Source organism: Trachurus japonicus, chromosome 11 (assembly GCF_045865225.1).
Source record: "Trachurus japonicus isolate A0001 chromosome 11, Traja_1.0".
Classification (NCBI taxonomy): domain Eukaryota; kingdom Metazoa; phylum Chordata; class Actinopteri; order Carangiformes; family Carangidae; genus Trachurus; species Trachurus japonicus.
In genome coordinates, this window is record NC_140917.1 from 15,424,211 (window position 1) to 15,439,180 (window position 14,970).

A 14,970-nucleotide genomic window follows, 5' to 3' on the forward strand; every position below is an offset into this window, starting at 1 on the left:
AGGATGAAATTGAAAACAGACCATTTTGTGGGTGTGTGAAAGAGAACGAGAGAGGGTGGGAGAAATCGCTCGAGACAGAAAAAGATCAATCCAAAGAAATGCTTTTTCAGACCAACTGTTCTGTTCTCTGTAAGCCACCACCTCTTCAAGCAGTGACACACTTGAAACACATAGAAACATGCAAATTAAAAAGTTAAATTGCGAATGAGTAAACATGGCCATGACATAAAATTCAAAGATGCACAGAGTCTGCAACATGTTTTTTTTGTTTTGTCTTGTTTTTTTAACGGAAAATGCTGGAATTATGCTGGCTGCCAGTAATGGCTTTATTAGAAACACAATGTTTTGATCATAGACAGTAATTGATTTTGACAGTGGGAGCGAATTAAACTTTCTCTTGTATCATATCATTTTTCAAAAGGGTGCATTGCATTAGACAACACTTCGCTTAAGTTTTTCCTCTTTAAGATGATTGTAGTTAATCAATGCAGAGGAATTATAATTTTGGACCTCAAAACTAATCAACTGTTATCTGGAAATGAGCAAAATAAATTAAAAACATATAATAACTAGTGAAAACAAATCCCGATTTTTTTCTAGGAAATTTGTCAGCATTCAACTTTGCATAGTGCAAAAATGAAGGAATACGATGCCATTCCTATGCAAAATGCAACAGAGGGGAACCAGAAAATATGATTGGTCCCAGAATTGGGCCCTGAGGCATGCCGTCTGTTGTAGGAGCTAACTTCTGAATGTTGCATCACCAAAAACAGATGAAGGCAGATGGTAAACAGATTCAGATGCTTCTGGTTTTGTCTGAGAACATGAAGGATAGATTAGATTTAACATGATTGGTCCCATGGGTCTCTGGGGACCATGTGCAGTTCATCTCTCTCTCTTTCTTTTTAGAACCAAATATTTATGTCTTCTGCACATTAAACATGACAACTACCAAGTCTTTGTCAGGTTTATGTGCTACTTTCTCTTACACTAGCCAAGTTATTTGTTTCGTATTGCTAACAAAATGTATTTTTGATGCAGCATCAGTTTTCATTACTTCATTGTCCGAAGTATGTTCTCTTCTGTGAGCTGAGGACTTGCTTTGTTTTTGTGACTCACAAAATGATGCTAGGTAACATACATTTTCCACCATACATGTTAATTTCCTTAAGCATTATTCAAACAGTTGGTGATTGATTTTCACAGACCTTCAGCAGTGTTTAGTCTCAGTTTGAAGGAACCTTAACCTTTTTCTTCTGAAATTTAATAAATCAAGCACGTATTCCATTTTCTATATACTGTAAGTAAGTTGCATTAAGTTTTTATCACTTCATCACACGTAGATAACGCAAGTTTGAAGATGGATGTTGCATCAAGAATAGTATCACAACTATCCATCTTTTCTCAAGAGTTCTCATATTGTACACCTCCTGACACGGCAAAGACTTCTAAAAGACATTCTTTGGCTCTTTACAAGCTAACCTTCAGTCCATTAAAGGATTACCATTGTGACAGAATCGACAAAACCCTGCTCCGTCTGGTGTCGGCTGCATCATACTTCATAATATTCACAAACAGAGCTGTGAGGAGGTGTCGGTGGGGTGGATAAGGAAAGGCACAGAACAACCCTTGTTCACCGGACTTCTTATCAGATCCCTAACCCTCCATCCTTCATACAGTACGTTAGGAGTCAGGTTTGGGGAGTGGGTTCTGAGGTGAAGCTGGAGGTTTAAGCAGCGCCTTCCCCATTCATCTCTGCCTGATAGATTGCCATGCATCATCCTAAAAGAAAGGGAGAGAGACACATACCCAAAAGACTTTGAAACACAGGAAGTGGATGTGTGGCAAATTGTGTGTGACATCCATTTTCAGCGCCGCTTTACTGCCTATATGTGTGATGTCATTGAATGTGATAGGCGACGTGCAACTGACCAATAGACCAAAGGCGGCGAGTCTGTATTTATTGCTCTCACATGTATGATCTCACTCAAGTGCAACACACACACACCTACACACTGGCTCAGTATGTGTTGTGTTGATTCCACAGGCAGGTTAAGTCAAGAAAATAACCATGCGCTGATGTCATGCCCTTTTCCCATGTTAGGATGGGGCTGACTGGCCCCATTAGCACAGAAGAAAATACAACATGACAAATGGCAGCAAGCTGGCTGAGCATTAAGATGAAGAGAGCAAACAAGGCTTGCCAGCAGTGAAATTAGCAGAGTAAGTAAGAAGATATAGCTCAGCTTACCGCGTCTCCTCTGATGTATGACACTGGACAATGTAGCCTATCTGAAGCCAACAAAAGGCGTCTCCATCAGTGTCTTCATGATTGATGTCAAACAGTGGTCCAAGTAGCAAGGCTAAATTGGTTATCGCTAATTAAAGCTACGTTTATGCCTCATACCCGTAGCAGATCAAGTTGCATTGTTTCATAATGTTATGGAGCGCTGACAACACACCAAGGCTGCGCAATAGCCGTGGAAACCAGTTGGAGAGTTTTGCTCAGACTGACAGCGAAGCATGTTTCTGTTTATGACCAGTATCTGATCTTGTAACCTTACTCATATCGTGAAGGGAACACGGTGATATCAGCAGACATCAGCTTGTATCAGGTGTCAGCTTGCTGTTGTCCAAAATGCTAAACTTCACTTTATCTGATGTGGCAGAAGAGGATGGAGAACGTACAGAGAGAATATTAGCTAAAGGCGGAGGAATGTCATGGGTGACAGTCCTTTACTTACTAATGTTGGAAACAGACCCTGAGAAAGACTGGAAATCCCAACACCAAACAACTTATTTCCACAACACTGCAAATACAAAGGACGACACACTTTGACGTATTTTGTACAGTTAATGCAAAGACCTCACAGACATGCATACATACATTATACATTTTGAACCCGCTTTCCGAGTACAGCTAAAGTTAAAATGTCCTGTGCCCTGACATTGAAAGAACTGTATTTATATGTAACCAGAGAGCAGAGGTAACTAGGCAGTTTGGACAGCAGAGCCTTTATAAATAAAGCAAAGCACATAGTGTCTTGCTTCTGTTTGTTAAGGTGGACTGTACCTTTTTTTGTGTAGGTACAGATGCATTACGGTCACTTGTAGGCCAGCTTAGGCAAACTTGGATCAGAACACAAACCTAAAAATCATTAAACATTGCAAATACACACACACCTCTCAAAAGTCAATAGCAGTGACAGAAAGGCTTGGTCCAACATGTTTTGATCAACCCCGTGACCCATTTCCTGACTTCCATCGACTGCGATAATGTACCTCCTGTCCAAGATTTGATTCCTGTGCTTTGTGTATGGATGGGTGTGGTTCTGTACGCACATGTGAGAAAAGACTACTTTTCTTCTTAAGTTGCGTTGTTAAGTTCTTAAGTCTTTTCCGTCCAGGTTGTCAGTCCAACGACGCTGATCAATAAGAGAAACCTCTGGTGCCTCTATTGCAAGGTTTAACAAATGATAGTATCGGCATTGTGTGTCCTTTTGACTGTATGTTATTTTTGCACGGCTCAGTGCTTTTTGTGTCCTGCTGCAGACCCTACATTGTTCAGTGTTTACTCAGCTCTCTAGTGAAAGGACAGAGAGTGGCATACCCACAGTGCCACTGCAGATACCCAGAGTCTGGCCAAACCGTTGTCTGACCTTTGCAACAACCAGGCGTTGCAGCATCAAAGGTCGTTCTTTGTCTCTGCATTTGTTTTCACATGCGGTTGGTCAACCTTATGATTGCGAATTGAAAACATGGCTCATGTGACATCATGTAAACTTGACTGTGTCAAATTTGAGCTCAGTGTGTGGAAAATTATAGCTCTGTACACAATGGAGACACAAACTAACCTAAAATACACAATGCGTGGAAAGTCATGATGGGACTTTGGAAGAAGGAGGGTAAGAAACATTTACAGGAGTTAGAGGAGTACATAACAATATACAGACAACTTAAGACATACACAAATCAACTTCAACTTGAAATTGATTTTGCTGTAATGATAAATAGGTGAAACATGGAGGAAAAACAGACTACACCACAAATGCTCGTATAAATGGACCCAAAGGTCTCATTTCTCTTTTTGCTTTTTTTCTCTCTTCTATTGTTTTGTCATTTTTTGTTTTGTAGTGCAACCATCGTGCCATACCCTCAACTGTTGCACCAGCAGGAGAGCTGATACCGTGACCACGGATGCCCCCTTTTTGGTTCCTCCTGTGCTTGTTCCCTTTGTGTTGAGAGAAAGAAGTGAGTATTAAAAAAAGAAAAAACGCCCCTTGGGTTAAGAACTGAAATCAAAGATTTAACATCATAATGACAGACAGAAACCTCCTCACTTTTCCGTTCACCTAGCTCTGAACTTTGCCTCGTGAGTCGAGGATGGGAGGGATTGAGGTGGGATAGGGATTGGGCATGGCTGCTTTGACAGCAGATAGAGGCCATGCCTGTGGTGAGTACGGACTAGAAGCCTGAGTGGAAAAACGAAGAATGACAGCCACCTTGTGCTAATGGCTTCGTGGTGTCACTCTTCCAACGGTCTCACCCTGATGACATCATTGCTCCAGCCAGGCATGTGTCACAATGGGTTGTTTAGGAAATCCATCAAATCATCTGCCTCTGCAGCAGAAATTAGCCTCATGGTGGGCGTTGATAGCAATGAAACACATTATTTCTCATATTTAGAAGCCTCACAAACTCCATCTGGATGAAAAAACTACTTTGGAAAAATCTCTTATCAGCAGATTTTCTTTTTGTACAAACTAAACTGGGGCTGTATTGTAAATAGTTTGAGCCAAAAGAAAGTAACAAGATTAAATGTCTACAGCAGCGGTGTCAAAGTCAGTTTAGTTCAGGGGCCACATGCAGCGCAATTTGATCTCAAGTGTGTAAAATAATAGCATAATAACCTGTGAAAAATGAAGGGTCTATACATTTTCCCCTTTATTTTAGTGCAAAGAAGTGCAAGTACATTATTAAGATGTTAACAGTTAATGAACTATCCTTTTTACAAAACTTTATCAACAAACTGAAATTTCTTGAGTAAACATGCATGCATTTTTTATGCCTTTTCTGTCTCCTATGTAATTTTCGCACTTGGCAAATTCATCCTGCGGGCCGGATTGGATCCACTGGCAGGCCGGTTTTGGCCTGTGTGCCGTATGTTTGACACCTCTGGCCGACAGCTTTAGTAGCACTTGCGATGTACCAACATGCTGATGTTTAGCAGATGTAAGGTTTACCATGTCGGTTTAGCACAAAATCAGCTAATTGGCAGTAACAGCTAACGGAGTTTATTTAAAGTGTTGCACAAAATAATATTTTGACGCATCGGCAATCCATCCAGCGGTTCGTGATAATTCGCTCTGGAACAAAGTGAGGGACTGACAAAACGACTCAACCCAACAAACCGACATTGCCATGGTAAAAAAAAAAAACACCAACACAAAGAATCCTATTTCACTAATCTATTTTCCTCATTGGGGAAATGTTTTCTGGAATTAAGGATTTAACTCCATTCTCCACAGTGCTGCGAAGCAAAACTTGTTTTTGCTGTGCCTCCGCTTAACCCTATATCCAGCTGAGTACCTACTTTTCCTCCTAATCCTTTTATGTTTGTCTCTATGAGGAAAACCGTTGGAGGTTGAGCCTCAGTATTATTTTCCAGAAGGATTTCTGTAAGCAGACTTGAAAACTTGAGCCTATTACTCTGTAGGCTTACTACAAAGTTGTTGAAGCAGCTTCAGATTGTAAGCCACCGGTGTAACTCTTAACTCCTTTACACATGCACTCCAGCACATCCACTCATAGAGCCCTTTACAAAACCGAGATCCACTCAAAGTGCACACACATGTATGATTCCTTCGCTGTCACATTTGAACCGCTGTGTGTGAAAAGTGAAGTCATCACTCAGCCAAATGCTAACGAGGCTATTGTGCATGAGATTAATGTCCCCTCAGACCAGGCTGTGGATCTTTCGGACGGGGCTCAGAATATGACAGGTCCACCCCAAATCTCAAAACAGGAGAATAATACACCAAAGTGACCTGTAAGAGCTCTTTCAAACAGACCTCTCCTCTGGTGTGGATACTGGCTCTGGTTCAGCATTACCATGACACTGTGTTTAAGTGTGTGTGTGTGTGTGTGTGTGAGAGAGAGACTCTAATCACCATCACCATGACAAACTGTGAAGCTTAAGAGTGAAAGAAACGATGCCATCAGTGTTTTGGCTGGGTTATGTAACCATCTAATCAAATTCAAATTTTCCTAGTTGAAAGAAGCTGGTAAACACTGAGAGTGCCGAAGCTATTCAAGCACATCTGAATGAGTTGCTGAGGTTCGTCTTTATAGTCAGACGGAACGCGTTTCCCTTTCACATCCAGTGACAACTGCATTTATTAACTCACCATGTGTTTTGTTTTCTGATCCAAAAAAAGATCAAATAGATGTCACACAGTGAAATTTAAAAAATCAAATGCAAGGGTAATGTTTTGGTTTCAGAGCCCAGAGAGACGGTTTAACCAATGACTTTGAACCAACACAATACAATAAGACATGTATACATGATGATAGAATTGGTTGCCATGCTCTGTAAAGATAGAATCGTGAGATTAAAATTGATTAATCAACTGTCATGAAAAATAATCAGTTAATTGCTTCAGGCATTATATCAGCAAAATATAACCAAACAAGCTTTCTCCAGCCTCTCTGGGGAATTTCTGATTTTCTTGGCAAGTACAGTATCATTTGGTTTAGAGTGCTGATTCACCAAAACAAGACATTTGAATGTTTCACCCTGAGCTCCAGGAGACTGTGATGAGAACATGAGAACATGAGTAATAATCAGCAGTCCACTTAGTATTGAAAATAATCCCTCTCTTTATATCGCAGAAATACAATGTAAATGGCCACTGATTGAATTGCATTTCAGAATCACATTTCACTGTTTAAAGCCCAATAACAATGGTAAATAATGTCATATTAGCTTCTTTACCAAGAAGAACACTTTCTCATTTATGAAAATATACAATGTCGTTCCAACATTTTTTCAGCCCCAAGTCTGTTGTACGATCAGGTCAGAGGTCATGTGGTGTTTAACGGTCATCTTCTGAACAAGCCTTTTAGATTACGCCACTGTCTTTATTTAGCATATGCACAGTCCTCTTAACCAAAAGGATGATCGCATCGGTCACAGCAGGAAGGACAGAAAAAGCTGCAAAAAAAACCCCTTTGATCCTCTCATGTTCCCACATCATGCATTCAATTTTACATCACATGCGGAAGGCAGCGTCAGTCGGATTGATGTCCAGTCATACAAAACGTCCTCCCAAACTTTTCACAAACCAAACATAAGCCAGATTCCCATGAAGGTCCCACTGCCTCGAGGCCTCTCACAACTGACGTGACCCACACTGAGCTTGACTGTCACCAGCTAAACGAATATTATATTTTACTTAAGTGGGCGCACATTGGGGACGTCTATGTGACAGGAAGCACAGAACACCAACCCCTCTTCCCCAGGGGTAAAAAAAAAAAAGATTCAGCTGCCAAAATCAGTTTTTCATTTTCTCAATAGTTTTACATTCCAGTAAGAATTCAGATCTGATATTAGAGCTTGTGTTCAACCCCCCCACAAGTTCTGCTGCTTGTCCCAGCGTTGGCTGGACTAGAGCAAAATATGTGTAAATGTAGATTTTGATGTTGCAAAACAGAGGGTTTTGACAAATTTCCCTGGAAAGCATTGTGTATACACAAATTGGTAACAAACACTGACTTTATTGTGCCCAGTACACCACAATACAGCAGATACAGTATCACTGCGGTGAACAGATGTATTGGTGGATTTACTATTTGAAATTGTGTTAAATCAGACGGGCTGCTTTCGAAAAATAACAGAGGTAGCCGACGAAGACTGTGGTAGATTTTATCAGCTGAAGATATCTCTCAGTAATTAGCTCTGAGTTAGTTTTAAAACATGAATCATTCACAGACGACTAAACATAACGCCTCGTCTTGTGATTTCTTTGCCGTGTGAATGTTTTTTTTTTTTGGTGCATAGCTGTTCATATAAGTGATGTGTAGTTTTAATTTTGCACACTCAAGGTTGCCCAGAGGTAGCAATTATCTCCCACTTAGTTTCCTTTGGACACAGTAACTGGCGCCCAGATTTCAGGACACTGAAGACAAGCGCTGTAGCAGATATTTGCTCATGCTTTGTGTCTTGGCCAGTCTGGGTTATTCAAGGGGTTTGTTATCTTGGGTCTCCTTCTTGCATTCTCCCACACAGAGAGCCCAACTTTTTGTAGCCCCCTGCTATCACTGAATATACACACACTCTATCAAACACGCACACTACTAATACTCACATGCATGATCACAGAGAAATATACAGTACAGCATGTAAGCATGAGCAGGCAGATGGAGGCAGTAAACCCTTGTGCAAACATTCATCACATGCAAATAAAAGCACGAACGTGCACGTGCACTGTCGCACAGATTTGGTTGTTTGGGACTAAAGAAGAATGTTGAAGTCCGGCCAGAATTCGGACAGCTGCGTCTTCCTGATTCAGAGATTTTAATGGACTGTCCATAACAAGAACTCGGCCTTTGACCCGGGGCCTTTCAGCGCTGTGTTTCCTCACTCTGCTCCTTCCTCTGGCCCGATGATGAAGAGACATTCCATCTTCCAACGCTGACTCTTGGATTTCACTTTTGTTTTCTGAGAGTGAGTGTGATAGACTGTACTGTATATACAATGAATGAAGATAGTGACAGTGCATGTGATGCAGATGTAGTGGGTGGATGAAAGACAGAAAATAAATCATGTACTCTGAGGTTTATTGCAGTCTCACTTCTCAAATCGGTGCTATTGTTCTTGGGCTGCAGTGATGGAAAATTACTATTAATGTAATTCAGTCCCAGCCAATATTCATGTTTAAAAACCTTAGAATGAGAAATACCTAAGGGACACCTGTGGTAACACTGAGAACAGCTTAATACAAGCCCAAGAGTTCAGCTAGAAATTACACATTCATCATTTCACTAGCTCATATATTTGTTCAGTCTCAATGAAATTATAATGTCTTCTTTGTACATCGACCCATGACCCCCTGTAAAACATTACCTCTACAAAATCCCCATGATCAGCTGTCCATCCCCTCTAGATTATGTCATTATATTATTCATATAACACATTATGTATAAAATGTCCGGTGCTGAACTGTCAAATCAAACATACATGTACTGTAATTTAGCTTGATGTTGGACTCTCCCCCCACTGACAATGCAGACAACTACATATAAAGGTGATAAATGTAAATACATTAAATGGCTGTAATAGAACAATTGATATCAGATCAGAGAATATGAAGGGTTAAAATTTTAAGGCAGCACCAAAAAATACAATGAACAAAAGAGACTGCCTCTATAAAGATCTCACCAGTAATAATGATGGGTCTGTATTGTCAAGAGAGTGAGAAGAAGAAGCTGAGAATTAGATTATAAAATAGCCTGGAGATGTACATCCCCTGCCTGCATGCAATAAAGCACCTGTCAGTGTATAGTGGAAGAAGGAGAGAAGTATCTCAGGGGCAGATAAATTAAACGCATACGTTTAGACAAGTTTTCTGTGTCAACACACACACAGGCAAGAAGGCAGGTCAACCACATGAGCCTGCAGTCAAGAGAAGCCTGTAAACCGATCCTCACAGTCTAAGCACATCCTCTGTGCTGGGGTCCCCTCTCTGCCAGGATCACACACAGGCGCGCGCACACACACACAAACACACACTCGTCCGTGCACATGCATTCCTCTCCAGGCTCAGCAAGGGGCAGGCGCAGAGTGTGCTCCAAGCTTGGAACGGCTCTTCAGAGTGAGCGTCTCTCTCACTCTCCCCAGTTGTGAAGTCAGACAGCAGAGGAGGAAAGGAAGGCAGAGAGACCGAGGGAGGTCTGACGACACCATCCCAGCTTGCCCGCGGCACCGATTTTAAATGCGCAGACTGATAAATGCAAGCACACAGCCTGGTCACATCTGGCTTTGATTTTAACTGGAGGGACATCAAGATTTATATCCACGCTGTCATTCTGCAGGAGATGTGTGCCAGGACAAAAACTTAAAGGAGCTTAGCACGTGTAAGTGTCCATGGCAAAAGTGTCGGCAGTAGCTTTCAATGCTGGAGGTCCAGTGTAAGGATGGATGACACATGTTCTGGGCTAACGGTGTTCTTCACCGTTTTCTAAATTGGACTTCAAAGGGAACATCCAGCCAAGTGAAGAAGAAGAAAAAGCAGCTAAAGACGTAAGAACTTAATTCACCTGCACCACTTTTGAAATGATGCTGTGGTACAACTTTGGCCACCACTTGCTCTCGCTGGCGGCGCTTCTGGTGATTGTGAGCTGCGGAGGAGGGGAGCAAAGGAGAGGGACGGATAGCAGCACCAGCAGCACAGGTGGCAGCGGCAGCAGCAGTGGAGGAAGTGGAAGTAGTAGTAGTAGTAGTAGTAGTAGTAGTAGTAGTAGTAGTAGTAGTAGTAATAATAACTACAGCAACAGACGCTTTCACAAGATCCAGCACGGCCAGTGCACCTACACATTCATCCTACCTGAGGGAGATGGAGCCGGAGGAGGCGCCTGCAGGGAGGCGAAAGCCGGTAGCCCGCAGTACAACGCCAACTCTCTCCAGAGGGATGCTCCACCACCTGAGCCAGAGTTTCCCAGCCAGAAGATCCAGCAGCTCGAGCACATAATGGAGAATTATACCCAGTGGCTTCAGAAGGTAAGGAGCAGGTCATGGGATATGAAAATAAATGTCATACAAAAACTTTCATGACTTGAACAAGGAGGATTGGTTCCTCGCCTTGCTGGAAGGGTGGACTGGGAATTTTCCTGTGTTAATGAGATCCATGCAGAAAGAGGTGTCATTTAATTTGTCCGTAACATCTCTACATTATGTCGTGTCTATTCCTTTTGAAGTGGTCGCGCTGTAGTGCATAGTTTATTGAGATATTTATGTTTCTGCGGGTGTGTGGTCTCTGCAGAGCGTCTGTTTGTGGCTTCACTAGATAACTTGTTTTGGTTTCTGGATGAGGCTCTCAGACCAAAACCGGGCAGTGTTTGCTGTTTTCTCATAGTCAACGCGTTGTTTGCCAAAGTATCTGTCAGTAGGAGAGTTGACGCGCTTTAGGATGTAAGCAATATGTTAGCAACTCCAAAATAAAATATCAGGGCGATTTTTTCACATGAACAGCATTGAGGGAAAAAACGGATCTGTGTTCTTAAATGAACTCAAAACACATGGCGTTCAATTTGACAAAATTGCTTTATCAGACAGTGAAAAATATGGAGTTGATAATGTAGAAGCCAGCTATCATCACAATTTATACTAACTCTTCTATGTTGTTATGCGACTGTGTACATTATCTGAGCTGAACTTTTTGTTCTGGATGTCAAACAGCTGTCTGATTTTTCTAGCCTCCATAGACATAGAGCACATTGTGTCTCAGCAACCGTCCACCAACCCAAACTATTTTTTCTTACTTTTCTTTCTTATTTTTTCCTGAGTAAATTACCCTTTAAAGTAAATTCCACAGATGTCCAGTTGAGTTGCACAGAGCGTCGGTCATAGAGCAGAGGTAGTTACATGTCAGTCACCCTCTGTTCTCCAGTGGGCTGTCTCTTTAATGGCAGGAAGTCAGAAAGAGCCCCCAGAGACACTCGGAGAAGGAAAAGACAGAGAAAGAGAATGCTCCCTTTATTTATTCAAGTCAAGGATGTGTGAGCATAACTGCGAAATCTAGACTCACATGAAAGAAAAAACCATAACCTGTTTGATTTCTCAAAAACAACTCCTCATTATATCTGTGCTGATAGGATGTTTGATTATTTCTGCATGGCAAAATTCCAATATATTCCAATATATTTATAGAGCCATGATGTTTACTATGTTCAAATATGGTTCTACTGTAATGTTAATGAGTTGTGAATTCGGAGGCCATCGCTGATATGGTTTGGCAGCTACCCTGCTTTTTTAAGCTTTGAGACTTTGTGTCTCCAAAGGGAGAGAGACTATCTCCCTGAAATGAATACATGAATCAAATAAACAAACTTCCAAATTCGTCCGAACGGGCTCTCCTGCTCCTTGACTTCCCACAATATTGCCCTTCTCAAAAAAGATCAGCAGGTCCAATCTGTGATTAATTACTTAAAGCTAATGGTTTATTTTTCGTCTACAGAACAAGGTGGCGTAACGCGAAGCGACTGCATGCACAGATAACACCTGATGGGTTTGATGGATTACAGTGGAACCAGAGGGAGGGGGGAATTAAATCAACCTGAACTTCATCAATACCCCGAGTCTATTCATTAGCAATAAGCGTGTCTGGCCCACTCCGCTGTGGCCTGGTTTTGATTTACTCTCAGAAAGTCAACTTTTCACTCCTCAGGTTGGAGGAAATAGTCATTCCTCATCAATTAACCAGACGCTGGTCAAAGTATGTTACGGCGAGTTGTTGATTGAGTTTGGAATTAGGGAAGTGTTGTGTTGGCAGCTACTCCGCCCTCCTGCAAATTCAAGTCCTCTTCCTAAACCATATATCTCCAAATCTAAGTGAAATATTGTATGAGAGGGATTTTTGAGATTACGGAACAGAATCTGTATAACATCATCTTATCATTGGACTCGACTGTATATCACTGACTTTATCTCAGTTTAGCAGAGGAATTTTGTGTACATGGTGTATGTCAGGGGTTAAGGATCAGTGAGGTGCTGCAAATTTTAAGTAGGTGTCTGGATTAAGTTTTATAAAGCTGGAGAGATTCTTTCCCTACAAAAAAGTCAATTTTATTGATGATATTTTACTTTTTTTTACCATTAAAATCGAAAAAACCTGGGTTTCTGTACAGCTCCCAAAAGCGATCTGTGTGTCAAGCAAGGCCAGGGGGTGAAATAACAGGAGCTTTATCTTTGCTCAGTAGACCTCATCTGTCTGTGATAGTACAAGTGATACTATAAAAACACAACAGCAGCATTGGTGGACTGAAGGTTTGACTAATGAGACCTCTAGAACAACTTTCTCTTCAGATGTAAAAGTGGGAGCAAGTTAAAACGTCTGCCATCACCACTAATACTATCATGCGTCTTTTCTGACACTGCAGGACCGCAGGTATTTTTCCTTTTCAAATCCCAAATTCCAATATCAACCAAGGAATATCATATAAAAAAGATTAAAGGATTATATTTTGAAGTATGTGACGGATAGAATTAGATTAACTTCCCTACATGCTTGTAATGAAAAAAGTATTAGATTTTGGAGAAACATAAGCAAAATGTAGGCAACATACAGCATAACAAAGAAATTGGTGCAGGCATTTCAGGGGAAGCTTAAACACACAGTGGTAATTCAGGCTAATTACACTGCATGGGGGGGACATCAGGATGCAGTTAACATTTTTCATTGGACAGAAGATTAAGTGTCCCAGCCAGTCTATCTATCTTAATCACACCAGCGTTTTTACTGCTTGTCTAAGAGAAAGCTCGCCCTGATGTTGCTCCAGCCAGCCCTGATGAAAGAGAAGGACGGAGGAGACCGTTCTAGATAGCACCCCCGTGTCTGAGTGCCCAGTCCAGTGTGGGGGGTGGACAGTCAAAGAGTGATGCAGCAAACAGCTGTTGGGGAAGCATTTTAAGTCTGAGATCTTTCCTTCCTCAAACCAGGGTAGAGTATATGGACCCTGATAACATTCCTGACCAGTCAAAGGTTGCTTGTGTTTGTCCAAGGATTACTTCCCTGGCCTGCCTGCAAGGCCGAAGAACCTCCGACAACTTTGGCTCTGATCTCAGAGAAAATGAAGCAGGAAACAAGATATTTCACACATGGAAAGGATAATTACAATAAACTTAATTTGCACAGCACCTTTTATTAAATATTGCTTGTACTGAGTTTTGCAGAATTAAGGGTAAGAAAGCCAACAGCTATAAAATATAAATCAATAAATTAAGAAAACGGCCCACGAAACAGCAAGCAATAAATCACATTAGTAAAACAATATCATGGAAATATGGTTCATAGGAAAGTACTGACACACTGTGAAATTTTTAGCTGTCACAGACAGAAGTGGATAAGTCTCAACCTTGAAATCAATCAAAATCACTGGCCTTACAGTGAACTGTGAGAGTTGGGTTCCATCGAAATGCTGACAGTGGAAAAAATTTAGGACCAAATTCCAACAGTCATTGCTACAACAACCCAATTTTTACAAACCAACCAATCAGAAATGGACATGAAGTGACACAGGAGATGCTGGTGAGTTACAGCGTTACGGCCAAAATCACGTTCATCACAAGTCTACTGAGAAAAATTGCTTTCACTAAACACTTCTAAATCTAAAACCAGTTTTCAACACATTTCTGTCAGTTAAAAAAAGAAAGAAAAAACACTACCCTTCTGGTAGGGAGTGAACTGGTGAACAGTTTGTTGTAGCATGTTCTTCAGTAGCAGTTATTCTAGCTGCTGGGTGTTGGTGGGCTGCATCTCTGGTTGGAAATATGAGAGCGGTGATTGGTTGGTTAAGAAAAAGAAAAGGCTGCACACATCTCACTGCATGTCCTGAGAACATCCTCTCTACTTTTCTAATATTTCAAGGACAATGAAATATTGGCACAGTCAGGAGTCCAGTGAGCCAAATTTTGTTTCTTGTTCTCGGGAGTGAAAGTAATAGATCTTCTCGTGTCCCTCCTGGTGGAGACAGTAGAAAGTGGTTTGAGAGCAGTGTTTCCTGAGAAGGAAAGCCTGTGCCAAACTAAGCTGTTGCACAAAGGGACTGGGAAAAAACTATCATCGTCTTATCCCTGTGAAATTCCCATCATTCTGCCTCTCGACGAACATGACTATGCTGCATAAACAGCGGTTTAAAAGGATATAGTTGACATGTTGGCAGCAGCTTGTTTCCCTTCTATACTGGGAGTTCATA

General features: G+C 41.4%; 1 protein-coding gene across 2 annotated transcripts in view; it reads left to right on the plus strand.

Moving 5' to 3' along the window:
* Positions 1–9,896: 9,896 nt before the first annotated feature.
* Positions 9,897–14,970, plus strand: part of angpt1 (angiopoietin 1) — a 52,507-nt gene continuing 47,433 nt past the window's right edge. For both annotated transcript variants that reach the window (XM_085791226.1, XM_085791227.1), the window contains exon 1: positions 9,897–10,777. In XM_085791226.1, coding sequence (XP_085647352.1) covers positions 10,334–10,777 — 444 coding nt within the window. In that variant the 5' untranslated portion in view covers positions 9,897–10,333. The remainder of the gene's footprint in view (positions 10,778–14,970) is intronic.